Genomic DNA, 20547 nt, shown 5'->3' with positions numbered 1-20547 from the left:
TAATGGTGCATAAATAAATAAAAATTAAAAAAATAAAATAGACAATAAATAAATATAGTAATAAATACATCAATTAATGAATTAATCGACAAACAAACAAGTGGATAAATAAAAATAAGGATGCATAAATAATAAATAAATAAATAAATAAATAAATGAACAAATAATAATAGTAATAATAATCATAATAATAATAATCCATTTTATTTATAAGCGCCTTTCAAAACTCTCAAGGTCACTGAAATTGGTATTTTTATCCCTTTGAGGTATCTCAAGTGAAGAGGGTGACTCACCATCACGCCTGCTCTTCAATATTTTTTCCCATGACCCCCCATCTCATTCTTCCCAATCCATCTTTCCACGTGTTAAGTCCACCCCCCCCCCCCAAACCCCTTCTTTTTTCTTTTTTTTTTTGCAGTAGTGATAGAGATGCGTCCAGCCAGCGCACAGGAGTGGGAGTGACCAAGACGTATAATTTTACACTCGACCGACTCCACTAAAAAGCCAGACTGCGGATGATCGCGTTGGGTCAGAGAATACTTTTCTTCTCGTTAGCCACTATTTCGGTTTTCTGTGTGTGTGCGTGTGTAAAACGCCACCGTTGTCAGCCAAACCCCACACGGTCATTCCGGAATGCTTATTTTCTCCTGGTGTATATATGGAAATTATACGACGACGGGCCCACAACATACTAAAAGTAACCACATATTATCGTGCAAGTTGGAGAAGGTGAAATTAGCAAGCCCCGCTGCTTTTTTTTAAACAATATGGCGTGTATTTAGGCTCGGTGTTTGGGTGGGGTTCCTCTTTTTTAATTTTTTTTTATGATAATTACTCCGCATGTGCTAGAAAAAAAGAAACAAATAGTTTGACTACACAGGGCTGCTTTTAAAGGCAGTATTAGAGTGCCTCGTTGTTGCAGCTATGATAGGTGTAAAGCATGTACAGATGCTCCCCTACTTACGAACAACGGGACATATTTTTGTTGCAACATATGTAGTATTCTCCGCATTTGTACATGTCTTTATAGAGCATATATTTGATTTGATGTTTATTTTAAACAAATTTCACATGTTAATATGAATACTTTTAACAAGTTACAACATATTTCTAGCAATAATTAAGTATGTTCTTTGTTGTAGAGTATTGGGGCTTTTTTTGCTGTGGACAAATTCAGCAAAAAAAAAAAGACATTGTGTTCTTACGATGTCTAACTTTTATTTTAAAAAATATGAATGATATTACAGCGAAAAAAAAAACACGGTAAAATGTTCAATTTAACTGATTTCAAAAGAAAATTCCCCTTGACCGGAACTTGTCTTCTCTGAATTTTTGTTTCTTCTTGAGACCTTTTGCACGATAGTCGCTTTTTACGAGTATCGATATTTGTTATAATTAACATAAATGCTAATATCGAAGGACGAAAACAACTCAACATTAGCTAGAACAACTTTTGCGTTTCCCGTACAAACTTTCTTGTACGCCGTACACATCTAAAAAATGTGCAAAAATTGTACAGAATGCTTATATAAGCCTCAAACATACTTATATAAGCCTTAAACATACAGTCCATACAAAATATAGCACTGAAGCAACTTATGAACAAATTCAACTTACGAACAAATTCACCTTACGAACGACCGTTTGAAACATATTGGGGAGCGTCTGTGTTAGCATATCGTGATTTCGAGACCTCATTCGGGCGTTGCTAACCGTGCTAATGCTAGCTTCATTATGAAGTACCTCACGGTCCGCAAGGTCAGCTTGCATCTGGGAAACTTTCTCCCGCAGCTCCTTCAGCTCTTTCTTAGTGAACTCCACCTCATCTCCCTTTTCTCGTTCTTCTCTCTCTCTCTGTTCTTTCAATCGCTCGATGATACGTTCCTGGATGAAAAACAAGTGGAAACAACGACATAAAAAAATACAACAAAATAAAATCACGCATCTTCAATTCAGATTGAATTTCCACACTCATAACAGTTGCATTAAAGTGAATATGTATGGCAGCGACGGCAGGATAAACAGACAAAGCGTGATTTTCGACACATAATCCGTTCTGGCAGCTCGTTTTATATCAAATAAACGACGATAGACGCTGACCACGCTCGTTCCGAGTGAGTGAACGGGGAGTTCAAATTGAAGACACCACAGGAGCGCCGTGTTGGTGTGACATAAGGGGGGGGGGGGGATAGAATGTAAAAGAAAGCAGGAAAGATATCCAATGCCATAAAAACGAGGGGGGGGAGTCAAAGTGGGGTTGTAGGGGGGTTGCCAATACACACATTGGCTTGAATATGAGTGACCAAACAATTAATAAGCATGCCGGGAATAATTTAATAAGCAGTTGTGTGATTCCTGGTTCGCTTCCCACCCCCAAATGCGGGTGGTCGCATTTGGGGTTTTGTACCTTCTCAGATAGAGCCTCCTCCAACGTTCCCAGAGCCGTGTCGGTGTTGGAGGTGTCCGTCTGTAAGGACTTGACTCGGCCTTTGAGGCCGCTCAGTTGCTTGTCTTTGTCCTTCAGTTGATCCTGGAGGTTCTCGATCTATCGGGAGAATAAAAAATAATCAATAAATACACAAACGAACAAACAAACAAATAAATAAATAAATTTAATGGATAGGTGAATTAACAAGTAAATTAAAAAAATCTATAAATAAATATGTATATAAATAAACAAATAAATAGAAAAATAAATAAATAGATATAAAGATATCAATAACTGAATAAATTAAAAAGAAAAATAAGATGAAAGATAAAAAGATAATTACACAAATACAGTTACATTCAATCAATACAGTACATAGATAAATACACGTATAAACAAATAAAGGATCATAAATAAACATATACATCAATAAATACATTACATTAAAATAAATAAAAAATAAATACAATAAATAAATACATAACTAAATGAATGAATAGACGAATAACAAAATATATTAAAATATATATATATATACAAACAAATAAATACATACATTGAAAGGTAAATAAACATAGAAATAAATATATAAATAACTAAAAATTAAATAGATAAATACATAAATACAGTAGATAAATAAATGGATAAATAAATAAAAAATGAATAAATGAATACATAAATAAATTGAAAAACAAACAAATAAAAATAAGGAATAAAGACATAAATAACCAAATAAATACATGAATAGATGAATAAAAAAAATAAGAAATGAATAAATACGTACATAAATAAATTGAAAAACAAATAAAAATAAGGAATAAAGATACAAATAAATAGATAAATAATACATAAATAAATAAATATACACATTAAAATAAATAAATACATACATTGAAAAAAAATGCAATACATAGATAAATATATTGATAAACAAATTAAAAAAATAAAAAATCAACATTTAAAATAAATAAATGCACACACACACACACACACACACACACACACACACACACACACACACACACACAAACACACGTGCAGGCACACAACTCAGATTTGTGAACATATCGGGAAAATGGCTGTCAAGTCTACAGGAAGCGAAAATGGAAGGAAAAGATGACGTTTGGCTACTTTGGCTCGCGACGTTTGATGACTGAAACTGCTTCCATTGCAAATTCAGCCAAACACGCCTTTGGGGCAACTGGGCACCTTCACAAATGTTTTTTTCCCAAAGTTGGATATGTTTTGTTTCAATACTTTTGGACACATTACAGTGCTAGCTTAATTTTTTAAAATTATTATTATTATGATACAAATATGTCACATGGCTGGCAAGTAATGGGTAATAAGGAAAGGTTCCGTGTGGTTGCCATTAAAAACCATCCCCCCTCAAAAAAAGCGGATGTGGATCTAACAATTGACATCAAACGACAGTCCCTCCCTTTTTTTGTGTTTTTACAATTGGAGACATGAAAATTGATGTCATCAAGTTAAAGAAAAAAAAACGACTCCCAGTTTCCCTGCATGTATTTTTATGCGCACACTAAAACATCTCCAGCACCTCATTAATCACACGCTCACTTGACAGCTTGACTGACAGCTCGCCCTCCTCACGCTTGACATTGAAAAGCCGCAAGCCTTTGATCCTTTCTGCACTTCTCCAAACTGACAAAATTGTCGACGGGCTACCCCATTTCCCCCCCGCCCCTCCCCAATGTCACAATAATAAGCCTCCGAAGGTGTTTCAGTGTACGCAAATGGCTAAAAAATACCCGCATTTGCCATGTACTCCAATTGAAGCCGACGAGAAGCCATCTTTTATCGAACGACGCCATCTCATTAGTATTCATCTCTGTTTCAACCCCTTCTCCTTTCTCTCCATTATCAACTCCCATTCAAAAATTGCACTTGACCCCCAAACTATCGATTTTCGTAATAAATAGCGCATGTTTTTTATTTAATTCAACAAATGCGTCAATAGCCCCTCCCATCACCCCCTGAAATATGTCGCTCGCCAAATATGCGGTCAAACAGCCCATTTTTTGTAAAATTCTATTTTTAATGTGCGCTGGGCGTGCTGCAGCTTTAGCCTTTGTTTTGGCGCCCTCTGTCAGTTGTGGTGTGTAATTGCAGGCACATTAAATGAAGGCCAGCTAAATCATGGGAGTTATGTTTTTTTATGAATTTTTATGCCATCTATAAGCAATTAGAATGCCTTTTTTTGCGTGTGAGCGTACAAGCTAAGGACGACCTCAGACCTTCTTTTGAAGCACGACGACTTTGCGCTCTTTGACATCCAGCATGTCCTTGAGGTCGCCGATTTCTCCGTTCTGGGTGCTTTTCTCATCCGAGATTTCCGATATCTGCTGAGTCTTTTTGGAAAGGAGCGATTCTTTCTCCTCCAGGCGTATGCGTAGCGCGTCCACCTGCGTGCGTCAAAATGCGCAAGGTTAACATCTTCATCATCATAAAAAAAATAAAAAAATTGTGATATAAGGGCAACCGTACCTCGGTCTGTAATATGGCAGCCCGCTGCTCCTTAGCGGTGAGCGACTCCTTGAGGACATCCACGTGTTGCTTGCTGTCGGAAAACTGGTTGTTCAGAGTGTCCAGTTTGGTCCGTAGCGCTAACAGTTCGCTGTCCTTACGATTTAGCTCCTGTTTCACCTGATCCATCTGTTTTTTTTTTTTTAATAAATGATAACAAAAATAGGGAGAGGAGTTTTAGGAAAACAAAACGACAAAGCGTGCTGGTGGAAAGCATTTTTGACATTTTATTTTGAAGGGGCGTGTGACATTTTTATTTACGGCTAATATTTAGCCATTAGCTTCGTCATTTTTGGAGCTTCTTGGACCATTTTTTTCAGTGTATTGCCAAATCCCAAATAAGATCATGCTAATTTTTGGTATCTTCGTGACAAAATATGAATCACCTTAGTTTTCATAAACTTGGAGTGTGATCGGTACACCTCCATTTGCTTGATCTCCTCTTCTCGCTCCTCGTTGCTAAGCGCTCCGTTAGATTTGAGCATGTTCACCTCCTCTTCCAGTTCCCTCATGCCGCGCTCCAGCGAGCTGATTTTGGCATCCTATCAGAAAAGGGGGAATGAAATTATCGAGGGTGGGAACGTGTTAGGGATATTCGCTAGGAAAAATGGATAGCTAGCTAGATAGCTGGCTAGCCAGACAGATAGATAGCTAGCCAGCCAGAGCTAATAGGTAGCAAATAGCTAGCAAATGATAATAATAATACTAATAATAATCATAATAATAATACATTTCATTCATAAGCGCCTTTCAAAACTCTCAAGGTCACTTTACAGTCACAGGATTATTTTTTCTGTGGGTGAGCAGCGGCAGCCACTTGGCTATTTTTTTTTTAGCCTCACCTTCATTTCGATGACTGTCTGCAGGGCTTTGGTCTTGGTGGATTCAGGAGCTGCTTCGTACCTCCTGTGCAGCTCCTGAGGGACAAAAACGGGGCGAGGGTCAGCGGGTGACGGCAAATGAGGAAAGAGGGGGAGACGTGGAGGAGGGGGAGAAGGTCGCGCGACCACAAGCGGCGGAGAGGACCGATGGGGGTGTCGGGTGGGGAAAGGTGAAGGGCGAAAGGGGGCAAAGATGACCGGAGAATCGCGACGGGATGGCGAAGGGAAGGAATTGGAGGGACAGACGTAGGGGTGACGTGAACGGGGGACGGGGAAAGAGCGTGAAGGTTGGAAAGGGGGAGATACGTGGAAGGGAGGGGAGATGGCGATGGGAGAGGAGGCGGGAAATGAGGGAGTCATGGGAGCCGAGGAGGAGCCAGGCTGGGGTCGTTTTGCTCTTGTTGAGGCGCTGGCTTTGAGCCGGCGCGGGTCGATTCGGTCATCCCACATCACCCGCGAAAAATGTTGAAAAATCGTAAAAAAAGATTGACAAACACTTGGTGAAGACAAAAGACAAAATCAAACAACGAGGCGCTCTATTTCAGCTCACTGGTTGAAACACCGATTTGCTATCCCGTTGATTTTCGTCCAGCGACCCCGTCATTCGCGATCTCACGGCGCGAATGACGGAAGGATGGCGAGGCACAACGGGACGAAAAGAAGAAAGAAAACGAGAGCGCCAGAGCACAAAAGAAAAATGGCAAAATATCCGCATGGCTGCGTTTCTTTGGCAGAAACGACTCGCAGTGGGCGCAAAATTACACATAGGCTGACATGGCTTGGGGCCATGTGAATAAAAACATCATATCTAGGCCAGCGTGTCATTAAATGTAAAGAAAACGGGTGAAAACGGCCTCAATACTGATTGGCGACCAGTCCAGGGTCAAAAATGATCGTTCATTTTTGACTGTACAGTGATACCTCGGCTTACGAACACTTTACCCAATGAATTTTTCGCTTTATGAACATTAAATTCGCGAGAATATAATCTTGGCATACGAACTAGTTTCTGGGAAAAACACGCAGCGCCACAATGGCTGGCGGACTAGTTTTTGGCGGAAGAACACCAAACCACACGGCCGAACAGCGTCACCGCCGCTGCCGGAGTACTCAGTGCATACGTGGTTTGTTATCGAGTGGAGTACTTTTGCTATAATGGCAACCGAAAAAGACCCCACCACAGGCTAGCGTTGAGCCGAAAAGGACACAAAAGAAAATTACGGTCGAGCAGAAGAAGGAGATCATCGAAAAACACCAACGAGGTGTGCGTTTGTGTGACTTAGCGTCCCAGTACCAATATGCTAAGTCGACCATTGCTACATGTGGCTAAGGGCGCTTCTGTGTTGTCTAAGCAACGCTCTCAGGCAATAGAAGAGGTTGAAAAAGTTCTGTTGACTTGGATTAACGAAAAGCAGCGAGCAGGGGACATTGTGAGTTAGTGTATTATCGCCGAGAAGAACGGCAACTACATCAACGACCATCACAAAGGTAAATAATACTTATTATGTAGTACAGTTTATTATTTTTTGTAATTACAATGCGTTTTAAGGCTTTACAAAAAGTTTTAAGGCTTATTTCGTACAAAATTATGCTTTATAGGGACCTGGGAACATATTATTCTCATTTTCATGGTTTCTTATGGGAAATTAATGTTTGGAAGACCCACTTTTTGCCTTACACACACTTTCTGGGAACCAATTAAGTTCGTAAGCTGAGGTATCACTGTATATTTTTTAAAAAGGTCACTAACAATAATGGGCCACTAGAGGGAGTTGTTAAACAGATATCCACACACGCACCTCTCTGAGTAGCAACATCTCCTTGTCCTTCTGCTCCAGGAAGCCCTCCAACTGGTGAATGGTCATCTCGGCGTCGGCCAATCGCCTGGTCCGCTCGTGGTCTTCCTCGCTGGCGCGTGACGACAGGCCTTTGCTCTGGAGCATTTCCAGCAGCTTCTTGATGGATTCGTCCCTGCGGCGTGAAATAATTGGATTGGATTAGCCATATCTCCTGTTGCAGGTAAATCCGCTTCAAATCCGAGCCGCGACAGCTCCACATCGGCATCAGGGGTGAGGGGGCGGGGTTTAATTTCGGCCAGTTGGCAGGTTTGTGTGAAATTATTGTAATAAAAATTTGGAAAAATTACATATTTAAAGTTATTAACTTAAAATTACACATTATTGTTTTGGGGAAAATATCAAACTTGCAAACTGTACTTGGTATCTGTATCAACAGTACTGGTATCATTTTTAATTTTTCATCCAAAAAAAGTGTTTTTTTTCTGCTTAACTCACTCGCTACCATTCCCGAATTTGTTCCGGTTTTGTTTTTTTCTTGCAGGGCGTGCTGATAAAGCGCTGGTCTGACCTCTGGCAATGTTTTTCCCCTTCCATGAAGGGGGACAATTTGCCTTACGTCCATGTTAGCTCTTTGTTATAGATTCAGCGCTATATACAGTAAATCAATCTGTATGTATAGTATTGTATTGTACTTAGGACATCCGCCCCATTTCAATTTCATATAACTCCAGATCTATATAACTTAAGAATTAACTGTTTTTTTCTGATGAAAGAAGAGAGTCCAAGGTTTCTTATGCTGAATTGAATGTTTATGTCACCTGGCGTTTAAAGTTTGCTTCTGTGTATCGATCCTCAACTCCATCTCTTCCAGCGTTTTCCTCAAGAGGAAAAGCTCCTTGACCTGCCGCTCGTATTCGGCGTGGAGACGCAGGAAGTTGTCCTCCGTCATTTCCTGCGGCGAGATCACCTGCGATCCCAAACGGCCCGTTTCGCCGTAATCCGATTGGAACAACTGGTTGAGATCGCGCTGGATTCGGAGTTCATCTTGCAAAGCCTGGATGGTGCACTGGAGATGCTGTTAAAGGTTAAAGGTTGATTTTCATGGGTTGATTATTTTATGTCAGAAATGAACGGAAAGTATGCTAAAATAAATATTAGCAAGTCATTTATCAAAGCGCAATTCATCACTTTAATTTACATTGCATTCAATGTATAAATAATGCATTATTTTTTGTCGATAGAAGCAAATATTAATTGCAAATAGAAACAACCCCGTTTATATTCAGCCAAACGTGCGTGCGCAAGTTTATAAAGAAACAAACTTGGGAAAGACAGGACATCTGATGCCAAGCCCGTGTCCCGGGATAAATTAACGGTGAAGGCACGCAAACGCCGACACGTGACTGCACGATCGCTCTAGTCAAGCATACAAAATAAATAAAAAATGCATCGGGGGTAAACAAACAACCCGTGCACCAATTTGGATTGGCAACTCCATAATGTTTTTAAAGGAACGATGAACGATGGCGAAAAACGTTGGGGTCACACCTCCCATTGGTATACGCAGCTGGGGGTGCGCAGTTAAGAAATGCCAGACCACTTGAGAAATGGAAGGAGAGGCAAGAGAGGGAAATAATTGAGGCGTCCATTAAGGTGCCTTTAAAACTATTTATATTCCTTCTGTGCTTCAGTTGAGTCATCTTTCTTCACCTTTGAACCCATCAATGTTTTTTTTTTTTGGGGGGGGGGGGGGTGGATAGAGAATAGGCTTGGCCTGCTATATGGTATTGGGTTTTTAAAGTTAATAATGAATTACAAAAAAAAGTAAAAAAAAAAAAAAATATATATATATATATATATATATATAATAAAATAAATAAATGAATGAATAAATAAAGAAAGAATGGGTGCATAATAAATTGCAAAATAAATATGAATACATAAATAAAATAAAGAAAGATATAAGATATAAGATCGTTATGCTGATGAGGTGATACCGGTGGGAGTGGGGGAAATAGGCCAGTCGTTAGTCAGGAATGTAGGAACAATCAGTGGGGCCACAGGGAGGGGTCCTCTGCTCCCCCCAACCTGAGAGTAGTGACCTATCATAGCTGTGTCCGGCGCCGCCATGCCTGGACATTAGGGATATATAAATAGGGCCGATACGACCAGTCAGACTTTAGTTCGCTGACGAAGCCTCTTGGAGGGAGGCGAAACGTCCGAAACCTTCAAAATTGTACAGATGACGGCTGAAGAAACCTTCTCATCGATGGACCACTCCTGTACGACTGAGAGCTTACACAGACGTAATGGGTGCATAATAAATAGATAAATAAATATGAAAAAAAAAAGAAACAAATACACAACAAAATAAATACATAGACAGAAAATGGACACATAAATAAATTAATTAATAAATAAACAACAAATTGTGTGACGTTGTATCCCATCCCTTATCCTGGCACCCCGCAGCCTGACACGAAAAAAATAAATAAAAATAAGAACAAATCTCCTCCCGTCTCATCCCCTGCTCAGTGGCTGAGTCACGCTTCCCCCTCCCTGCTCCTTCGCTAACAAACACAAACACGCATCCGAACCCACGCGTAGAGCAAAATAGCCGCGAGGCGTCGGATGGGATCGCACCTCCCTTGCATGCTCTAAGAGGATCTCAAGATGGACAAACGACAAGAAAATCCCCTCATTGTCCATAAGCGGATGGAGAAACATGCGATCAAATCCGCATGACAAGAATATGTATCGTCGGAGTCAATACGTGTAAATCGTGAATCCAAAACAGCTGAAAGGACGCCTCGGGTGCAATGTTGACCCTAATCGGTCACATTGAGATGCTGCACGAGGGTCAACGGGGGGAGCTTTGCAGGCAAGAAACAACATGAGGAGAGCAGCCAGCTGTCACATGTATTTAACATGAGCACTTTTCACGTCACGTCAAAGATGCACAGAGCCCAGGAGAGGGGGGACGGGAGGAGGGGCGTTTGGGGGATGGAGAAGAGAAAAAAAAAGCAGGAATGCCTTCACGCCGGCTTCATTCCTATCCAGGGTCGCTCCTTATAAGGAGAGGCATGACTAGCGGCGGGCGCCTCGGCACGCAAACAACCAACCTCGGCAAAGGGGAAAGTGGAGAAAGTGAGACGAGGCGGAGGAAAAAGGAGGTTGCACAGTTGGAAAAGTCAAAGCCTCCACCCTGCAAATCTGTCTTTCCTTGGGTAATTTTTTCCCCCCTTTTGTGATTCATCTTTGTTCACCTTTGAACCCATCAACGCATTTTTGTTGTTGTTGTTGCTGTTGTTGTTGTTTTGGGGGAATTGATTGAGAATAGGCTTGGGCAGCTCTGGTATTGGGTACCTTTAAAAAAATGTAGTCATAAATTGCAAAAAGGCAAGTAAATAAATGCATAAATAATGGATGCATAATAAATAGTTAAATAAATATGAATAAATAAAGAAATAAAAAATAAGAACGAAACTAACATACAACTGAATAAATCAATAGACAAATAAATAAATACATAAATAAATTAATTAATAAAAACATAATGAAATAAATGCTGGGTGCATAATAATAGATAAATAACTGTGAAAAAAAGAAAGAAAGAAAAAAAAGCAAAAGAAAAAATAAAGAATGGAACAAACACACAACAAAATAACTAAATAGATACATATACAAATAAATAAATAAATGAACAAATAAATAAATGAATGAATATATACATAAATACATAAATAAATACCCTCATAAATAAATAAATAAATAAATGACAAAATACATAAATAATGGGTGTATAACAAATTAATAAATAAATGTAAATGAAGAAAGAAAAGAAGCAAATACACAACAAAATTAACTAAAAAGATAAATAAATCTATACATCTTTACATCTTACATCTTAAAAAGGGCACGGTTGGAAAGGTTAAAGCCTGCACCCTGCAAATCTGTCTTTCCTTGTGTAATGCACACAAAGCAGAATTTTTGTCTTTTTTTGCCCCCCCCCCCTCACCCCTCCTGATCCTCTCCATCTGCTCCATTCCATTCCATCCATCCACCTCCCTGGCGTCCTTCCTCAATAAACACGCATGTTTGAGGAACCATCTGTTAAGCATGAGCGTTCATGTGCAAACGGCACACTTTGGAGGCAGCCATTTTGAAAAGCCTCCTTCTCGATGTCAGTCACTTTAAAAAAATAATAAGAGCAGTAACAACAAAAAAAAAATCGGGGAAATAGAGCAGCATACACACAATCGCAGTCGGGGGAAAGAATGAGTCATAGGTTGATGAAAACGGTACGGGCCGCAGAGTGATGACACAGACGACGGGCGTTTTCTTTCGAGAGGTTAGCAAAGAGGCATTTAAGAAATGACTTTTGAGAAAGTGATGAGTCAGCACATCCTTTTGTACTCCCGCAGATATGCGAACGAATAACGGCGGTGAAAATTTTCAGCTTACAAGAGGTTTCGGTCTTGCAGAATAGTGATCACTGTAATCAAAAGCTATGAGACAAAGTACTCACAGTAAATACATTACTCAAGTACAGAAACTGTTGACCATCCATGATCAAAGTCATCTATTTCCAGCGCCGAGTATTTATATTTAATGCGTAACATTTACACTCGCCCTCGTTTAGGTCAGTCGATTATTTCTTTATTTCCATACGCCTTCCTCCCTCTTTTCACAACACTGAGTCAGTTTTGATTTGCTATGCATCCATTTCACCTCTGTGATTTCCATTCCTACGCATTTTTTTTCCATTCCGTCAAACGCATTATTTTCTTGAAGGGGTTTTGGGGGGGGGGGGTGTGGAATGTTGAACGTTTGATTTTGAATGTCTGTCGGACAGAGCGTCTCAGAGACCGTTCAAAGACAAATGTAATCAAATTAAGCGCTGAGCTAGGAAGATGATAAGCCTTTAATGAGTTATTTTTCTGTTTGCATATTTATTTATCTATTTAATTTATCCATTTATTTAATAATGTATTTAATGATGTATTTATTGATGTCTGTATTTATTTCTTAATTCCATCATTTATATATTTACTTATTTAAGTATTTATTTTTGTGTATTTATTTATCTATTTATCAACGTATCATTTTTAGTTTATTTTTTTATTTATTTAATTTTGTATTCATTCCATCATTTATTCATGTAATGATTTACTCCGGCATTTATTTATTTACTTACTTACTTATTTATGTATTTGTTTATGTTTTTTGTTTATATTTTTTATCTATTTATTTATCTATTTAGGTATATATTTATTTATTTAGTTACCTATGTATGTATGTATGTAGCTATTTATTTATTTATCTATTTATTTATGTATTTACATATTTATTTTATATATTTATTTGTGTGTTTATTTATGTATTTATTTGTTTAGCAGTTTATTTCTCTATTTATTTGTTTATCGTTTTTTTGTCTCATTCATTTTTTATTTATGTATTTATTCATGTATTTATTTATCTGTTTATTCATGTATTTATTTAGTTAATTTATTTGTGTTTATTTATGTATTAATTTGTGTAGCAGTTTATTTGTCTTTATTTATTTGTTTATCTGTTTTTTATTTGTTTATTGGTTTTTATTTACCTAAAAAGTATATAAACAAATATATAAAACAAACGAGACAAACTAATAAACCCGATAAATACATAAATAAATAATAAACTAACTAACTAACTAACTAAATAAATAAATCAGTACAACAGTTTCATTGTTTTCAATGGAGAGTTGGGGGGATATCTGCAATGCAGTGAAAAAACTAATAATACAAATCAACCTTGTATTACACAAGAAGCCCAATTGTGGTATATACTGAGCCACATAAACGCAAAGTGACACAGCCGCACAAATAAACAAAGAAAGCACACATTTGCTGAATAAATATAACACACACAAAAAAAACAACAACGCACAAACAAAATAGCAATGCGAAAAGAAGCGTGAGACCTCAAAACACTCTCCCTTCTGTTTCTCTCTTTTGACGTCACACAGCTCGGCGGGCGTACAGCCGTTAGCATTTAGCGTGCCTGCAGTAGGACACTGCGCTTATTGTTGACGTTCGCTAGAAACCATGGCGACCATTCGAATACGAGTTCAGATAAACTTCTGCGGGGAGAGCTGAATGTGAGTAAAAGAGAAGGAAGTGAGCATTCCGGGCATTCCGTGAGTCTTTTTTTTCTTCCCTGTGCTTCCCTTTTTTTTTCTTTTCGTGATCAAACATGAAACCAATCACACAAATGTAACCAGAACGACCTGAGTGACCCCAAAAAGGGAAAAACAAAATGGCTGGAATGGACCTGCTCTTTATCCTCGACGAGAAAAATATAGCCCGGATATAAAATAACAACGCTCACATTTTTTTAGTGTTTACATAAACGTCTGCTAGCTATGTGAGCCGGTCGCCATGGCGACGCTGTTGTTTACACAGCATCCGTCTTCCCCTTTTTTTCAGTTTCGAGGACGTGATGTACAATCGGGCGAAAGGTAAAAAAAAAAGGAAGGAAACCCAGGGAGGGCGTGGCTAAAAGGGGAAACATTCCTAAAGGTTTGGAGGCGCGACCCGGCATGCTTGCTTGCGGCCGGGTGTTTGTCCGCAGGGGGGAAGCGTCTAGCCGTAAATTATCCGGGTTGCTTTATTTTTTATTGCTAACGTGGCGTTCGAGAGCTGTCTCGCCGTCGGATGAATGTAATAGAAGACGGGAGTGGGCGGGGTGTAAATGAAGACTCAAAGACGTGATAAGAAGAGGAAAAATGGGGATCTCACATTCACGCACGTGTTTTAACATGTATTCGGCGTGAACGTCTGGCGGGCCTATTAAAAAGGAACGTGAGTGCACGTTTAACAGCAGCTAATCATCCCTTATACTCCCTGAAATCTCTACGGATCATTCTGTCCTTATTACATTGTCCAGAGCACTAGTTGTGGCCTTCCGTTCACATTCCAAATCATCTCTCCCCATTGAAATGAATGGAAATGTGATTAATCCGTTCCAGCGTGACCAAAATAACCAAATATTTGGGTGTATTACCGGATTGGATTTATTCAAAATATACAATCCTGACATCAGAAGTCATGTGAACATCATCCAATCCCGACTAAGCTAATATCTTCCTTTTTTCCAATCAAATATGACTGAAAAGTGTGCCCATGGGTTTATTTCTCAATCTTTTTTTAAAGTGTGGGTGTTTATTTGGTACCTGCGTTTCCTCTTGCACCACCCTGTACTGCTCCTTCCACACGGACATTTTGGTGACTTCATCCTTCCTCAGCGCACGTTCTTTTTTCAGCTCGGGGTTCCAGAATGTCTTGATGGAGTTCATGGATGAGCTCAATTTGGACTCTTTGGCATCCAACTGGAATAAAAAAATGTATTTAGAAGACATGGTCCTATGTTTGTTAGAAACACAATGTCCATAAAAATGTAAGGATATAGGGTCGGGGTTAACAGCACAATTTTAGTTCGCTGACGAAGCTCTTCGGATGAGGAGCGAAATGTCCAACACTTTCAAAGAAGTACAGATTTCCTTTTCCTCGATTTTTTGTAGGTTTTTGACACAAAAAAAATGGACTTACATCTCTGCGCAGCAGTTCATTTTCACGCAGAACCTCTCTCAGTTGGCTCTGGAGGTCTGTCATGGCGCCCTCTCGCATCTGAAATTAAAAATTAGAGATGAAAATCAGTGCGTGTTTGAAATGATGTGTTGGTTTTAGTCAAATATTGTGATTTGAGTGAACTGAATGACATTTTCTATGTCCAAATGAAGTGCAAATTAATTGGAACATGAAACAACTTATGGACTCTTGCCTATTTTTTTCAAAATAAACCACATTTAGAAAATAATGAATGCTTTTGACCTCCATATTTCATATTTGGAGTCTTGAAATTTGGCGAAAATCCATTTCAAGGTCTCACTAATTTGTGAATAAGGTAGAAAATGGAAACCGTCACCTGTCTCATGGAGTGCGGCACAGTCGAAGCCTGCGTGGGTTGACTTGGCACATCGCCGCCAAACGCGATGGCGTCACTGGACGCGACCCCCCCAGCACCTCCAACTCCAGAGTTGATATTCGGGTTGCTCCCGACAAAAGCAGCCCGGACGCCATAAGGCACCCTGGCTCCGGCCCTGCCTAGCGTCATGGTACTTTTTGGCATGGCGGGGTTGAGACCACTACCCAGGCTCCCGATTCCCGTCGGGTCTTCGGTCCCTTCGGCGAAATACGTCGGGCCTCCTGTGGCGTAAGCGGCGTTGAGCGATTGGATATTCTCCATAGATAAAGTTTTCCCAGAACCGGTGAGGCTGGCGGTGGAACTGCTGCTTCCGTTTCGCCGGTGAGCCAAACGAGGGGATCTGGGTAGACGGGGGGAGCGGCCCGGGCTGCCCGACGCCGACCCGTTACCGTTGGATCCCATCGCATCCAGTTTGGAGACGGATCGAGAACTTGCGTACATGATGAGGGGGAATCTTGTAAGGGGCTCCGAGGAAAAGTATTAAGTGAGAGCACCAGATCGTAAAGAAATAAGAATCCAAGTCGACAACTTGCGTCTTAATGAAAACATTAGTCACTGGGGAAGCTTGCAACGTCGCAAGTGACCAACACGACAAACCGCTTCCTGTTTTCCTCGCCTTCAGATCGTGATAGTGACACCCCTGAGATCACCGTAATCCGGGATGCACCCTCACTTTTCCACAGAGTCACCTGGAGGACAAGGAGGAGAGTTTATTTTGAAAAGCATCGTACCGCTTTGCTCCATTGCAGCTTCACATAGAAGTTCATTCATTTTTACGTAGTTTTAGTTGTTTTAGTTAGAATAGTTAATTTTACTTCACTTTTAGTATTATGATGTTATTATTTTATTATCAAATACAAAAGTAACACTAAGTGTTGTGTCATAAATGAAAAAAAAATGTTTCTGCTTCTGTACACAAATGAGTGCATTAAACAACCAAAACTTGCAATCAACGGAAAAAAATTAAAACAAATGTCGATTTGTCACGTCACCTTGCAAAAAAAAAACAAAAAAAAAAAAAACAAAAACGCCTTTTAACTCATTCACTGCCAGACAATGTGCAAAAACGTGTCAACATTCAATACAGCGTTAGAAACCTTAGATTATCTTCTTTTATTAGAAAAAAAAGAGTTAATTCCTAAATTATATGGCTCTTGAGTTATATGAGCTTAAAATGGGGTCGTCTGTACAAAATACAATCCATACATATTGATTTATGTAGGGCTTTAACAACAGCTGAATCTGTAACAAAGCGCTAACATGGAAAAAATGGCAACTGCTGCCCCCTTGCGAAAAGAAAAAAAACATTGCCAGAGGCCATGGTCTGCGCTATATCAGCACCCAAGCATGAAAAAACAAAACCCGAACAAAAATTCACGAATGGCGCTCTATGTAATATTTTCAATTCCCAATAAATTTGCAAATGGCAGTGAATGAGTTAAGATGACAATGAGTGCATTGACTTGTTAACAGAATCATCATCGTGTAAAATCTTGTTTTTTATTATTCAACATCCCCGCCCTGTTCTCATAAATTTATGGAATATTACAACTAGCACACGGGGAGTCATCGGGGTTGAATACCAACTGAGAGAATGATGTCATCGCCACTTCCTTTGCATCCCCCACCCGGCATTCCCGAGGTATTGAAGGTGTTCTATTTTTATGACAAACACGCCTCCGTCAATCACTTCCACACAAAAGTCAGTCCACCTACACTTAGTCACACGATTGCCTATAAAATGCTCCGATTACTTTTTTTTTCTGCTAATCACGGCAAAAGAACACAATAGGACACTGTTTACAAAAGAGACTAACGCGTTTAAATGTGAGATATCATCCTCTGGCACACGTGACGGATTGTATCTTGACCCTCACAAGGTGCAGCAGATAAGACGCATGGAAATACAAGCAATGGGAAGCACAAAGCAGATAAACGGAAGATTGAATCACAATCCCATCCGGAAATTAACTTGTGATGGACGACGTTGGGAAAATAAATGCCGTTACATTTAAAAAAAAAGAAAAGATGAACTGTCAACGTCAGTTAACTCATTCACTGCCAGATGAAGTGAAAACACGTGTCCACTCTAGTGCCAGGGTTTTTGTCATTGTCACTTGAATTCCAGGATTTTTGTCATTGTCACTTAAATAATACAGTGTTAGAAACCTTAGATGCTCTTCTTTCATCAGAAAAAAAGAGTTAATTCCTAAGTTATATTGGCCTGGAGTTATATGAGCTTGAAATGGGGGAATGTGTACAAAATGCAATGCAAGACATACATAGTGATGTATAGAACGCTTGAACAAGAGCTACAGCTGGAACAAAGCGCTAACATGAACGAAAGGCAAATGATGCCCCCTCATGGGAGGGAAAAACATTACAAGAGGCCATGGCCAGCGCTTTTTCGCCACCCAAGCATGAAAAAAAACAAAACCCGAACAAATTTGGCGCTCTACGTCATATTTTCAATTCCCGAATACATTCGCGAATGGCAGTGAATGAGTTAACATTAAAGGAGAGATCCAGTTTCCCTCGGTGAGAAGTTGCCAAGCTAAATAAAGGTGAGGCGAAACATGGTGGGGATACCAATAACCCCCCTCCCCTTCCTCCTAAGGAGAATGGAGGTTTAAAAAAAAGACTTTTCTGCCGTTCAATCATTGAAAGGGGGGGTAGATAGTGTTTACAATGATCTGCAGGAAGGAAGCAGGTTCCCTGGCTCAGTGTTCCTGTAGGAGGGGCGAAAAACATGGGAGCTGTGGGAGGAAATCTCAGCGTCCCTTTTCCTCCCATTCTCGCTTTCTCTCCCACTAAGCGTTGCACAACAAGGCAAAGGGGGGCGAGAAGATTTCAAGCACCCACCCCGCCTGCATCAACACGGCCCCCGTATCAGATTCACGAACCGTTTGCTTTGCAAATGTGTCATTTCTCTGGATGACAAAAGGATGTATGTTTGATTTGCACTGGTGGGGCTTTGTGTAGATATGCGACACGTTTTGAGCGATGCGAAAGATTCGAATGGTTCAAAATTGTTTGAAGAATATTTTTCTTCAGGGAGGAGTGAGCGGATATCGATATGTGGTATCGAGCTGACATTTTTTTCGTTTCGTGGTCGATACCAGCTGATACTGAGGCAAAGATATTCTGATATTCTGACTTATGCAACTTGAACGAAAAGTTCATGAATCTTATTTACCATGCATAAAATGAAGTCATCTAAATTCACCTAAAAGCAATACCACAGGGCTAACTAACACTGCTAGTACATCAGCTGATATGTCATACAGGTATCGATGTTGAGGTATCGGGCCATTTTTTAACGGTCTAAGAATGTACATGCAAGGCTGCGTAACAAGGCTACAAGTTTACCCCAAAGTGTCCCCAAACTGAAAGTGTTTTTTGGCTCAAGGCATCAAATTTTAATTATGTTATTGTGATGTTCCTGCATGAAGGCCAGCGCGTGCACGCACGCGCACGCGCGCGCACACACACACACACACACACACACACACACGCACGCGCGATGAGTGCACGGACTGTTGACATTTTAACCGTTTTATACAAAAATACAATTACATAAAAACCCAAATCCGACAAATGACAACATCCAAGCTTGAGGGCTCAGACTGACAGCTAACTTCCACTACTCACGGTTGTAAAATAGGCTGCAAGATGGACCGTCGTAAAGGCGATTCCAGATTATCCCGCGACTCCAGGAGCCCCGTGGACGTTCGGCGATGTGATCGGACCGTTCTGTGCCCCTTTTCCACTCGCTAGCACCCGTCTGAAGGCGTCTTTCCCGACCTCTTCGCTTCTCCTACCCTGAAGCGTTAAAAGATAGTGGCAGCTCCAGCACAAGCGGCGAGACGGTTTCCCCGCCACGCGTCATGGACGTGCTCGTGACGTCATGACGCTAACACGTAGGCATGTGACGCAGCCCCTCCTTTCCTGATAGCGAGTTGTAAACAATAAGTAGCTAGCTAGCTGTTTTTAGCGTGTCTAATACCTTCATTTTCGCATGAAATTTGCTCCTCACAGTGTCTAAACCATTGAGCCATTTAGTTTGGGTACTGAAAAGTTTACGTACTCTAAATATTTGTTTTGTTTTGAGCTGTCGAGCTAAATAAGGTAATTAACAGCGGCTATGTTGGTTCACACAATGACACTGTACTGGGATTGTTTTTATTTCGATTGCAATTCCTTCAAAAATGGGAAACAAATATGTTTTTCCATATGTTTAATTTTCTTGCTTAGCTACTTGCTTAGCATGAGCCTATATACTGTACCATCAATTAAAATAAGGTATATAGGCACTGTCCCGTGCAACTCTTTTGCAAAAGTACTACTCATTAAATGCAAAGTGCCAAAAAGTCTGTAAAAGATTTAATTCCAAAGCTATAATCAAAGTACGTTGCTGGCATTGTGATATCATTTAAAAAAATGCTAAATGATATTTTATTTTGTCAGAGTGCATTTCAAAAGTAAAATGTCTAAAAAAAATGCATTACTTCACACGACAATTAATATAAATGTTGACAATTGTAGTTGGCTGCTCCCAGCTGCTTACTCGTCTTTTCCACAGACAATCCCATGTCACTCAAAGATATATTTCCAACTTTTGACACCCATTGACCTCATCCACAGTCGCACACATACTCAGAGACAAACAAACACAAGCAGTGTCCCAGTTTTCTCTTGGGCGCCAGTCAGTCAGACATCTGCAGTATATATAGTCTGCTGGCTAAAGTTCACCACGCACAAAAAGATTTGCACCCAAATCTCCCCTCTGTGCTGCAATGTGTCTTTGACCTACTTTTTTTTTAAACTCCAACGTCAACAAATCCTCATTAGTAACCATTTTTAT

The 20547-nt window shown here is 39.9% G+C and overlaps 1 protein-coding gene across 6 annotated transcripts in view; it reads right to left on the bottom strand.

The window, feature by feature from the left end:
- LOC148881602 (ELKS/Rab6-interacting/CAST family member 1-like) overlaps nucleotides 1-19554 on the bottom strand; it is a 46048-nt gene extending 26494 nt beyond the window's left edge. For 5 of the 6 annotated variants that reach the window (XM_088988957.1, XM_088988958.1, XM_088988959.1 and 2 more), the window contains exons 1-12: nucleotides 19335-19554; nucleotides 15624-16372; nucleotides 15248-15325; nucleotides 14872-15027; nucleotides 8474-8730; nucleotides 7656-7827; nucleotides 5818-5892; nucleotides 5362-5517; nucleotides 4937-5104; nucleotides 4687-4854; nucleotides 2408-2545; nucleotides 1743-1884 (exon numbers count right to left, since the gene is read on the bottom strand). In XM_088988957.1, coding sequence (XP_088845083.1) covers nucleotides 1743-1884; nucleotides 2408-2545; nucleotides 4687-4854; nucleotides 4937-5104; nucleotides 5362-5517; nucleotides 5818-5892; nucleotides 7656-7827; nucleotides 8474-8730; nucleotides 14872-15027; nucleotides 15248-15325; nucleotides 15624-16124 — 2011 coding nt within the window. In that variant the 5' untranslated portion in view covers nucleotides 16125-16372; nucleotides 19335-19554. The remainder of the gene's footprint in view (nucleotides 1-1742; nucleotides 1885-2407; nucleotides 2546-4686; nucleotides 4855-4936; nucleotides 5105-5361; nucleotides 5518-5817; nucleotides 5893-7655; nucleotides 7828-8473; nucleotides 8731-14871; nucleotides 15028-15247; nucleotides 15326-15623; nucleotides 16373-19334) is intronic. The other variant, XM_088988956.1, reaches the window with a different exon arrangement.
- Nucleotides 19555-20547: the final 993 nt, after the last annotated feature.

Source organism: Hippocampus bargibanti, linkage group LG22 (assembly GCF_051943395.1).
Source record: "Hippocampus bargibanti isolate YZ-2025 linkage group LG22, ASM5194339v1, whole genome shotgun sequence".
In the NCBI taxonomy this organism is placed as follows: Eukaryota; Metazoa; Chordata; class Actinopteri; order Syngnathiformes; family Syngnathidae; genus Hippocampus; species Hippocampus bargibanti.
This window is presented reverse-complemented; position numbering and strand designations above follow the sequence as displayed.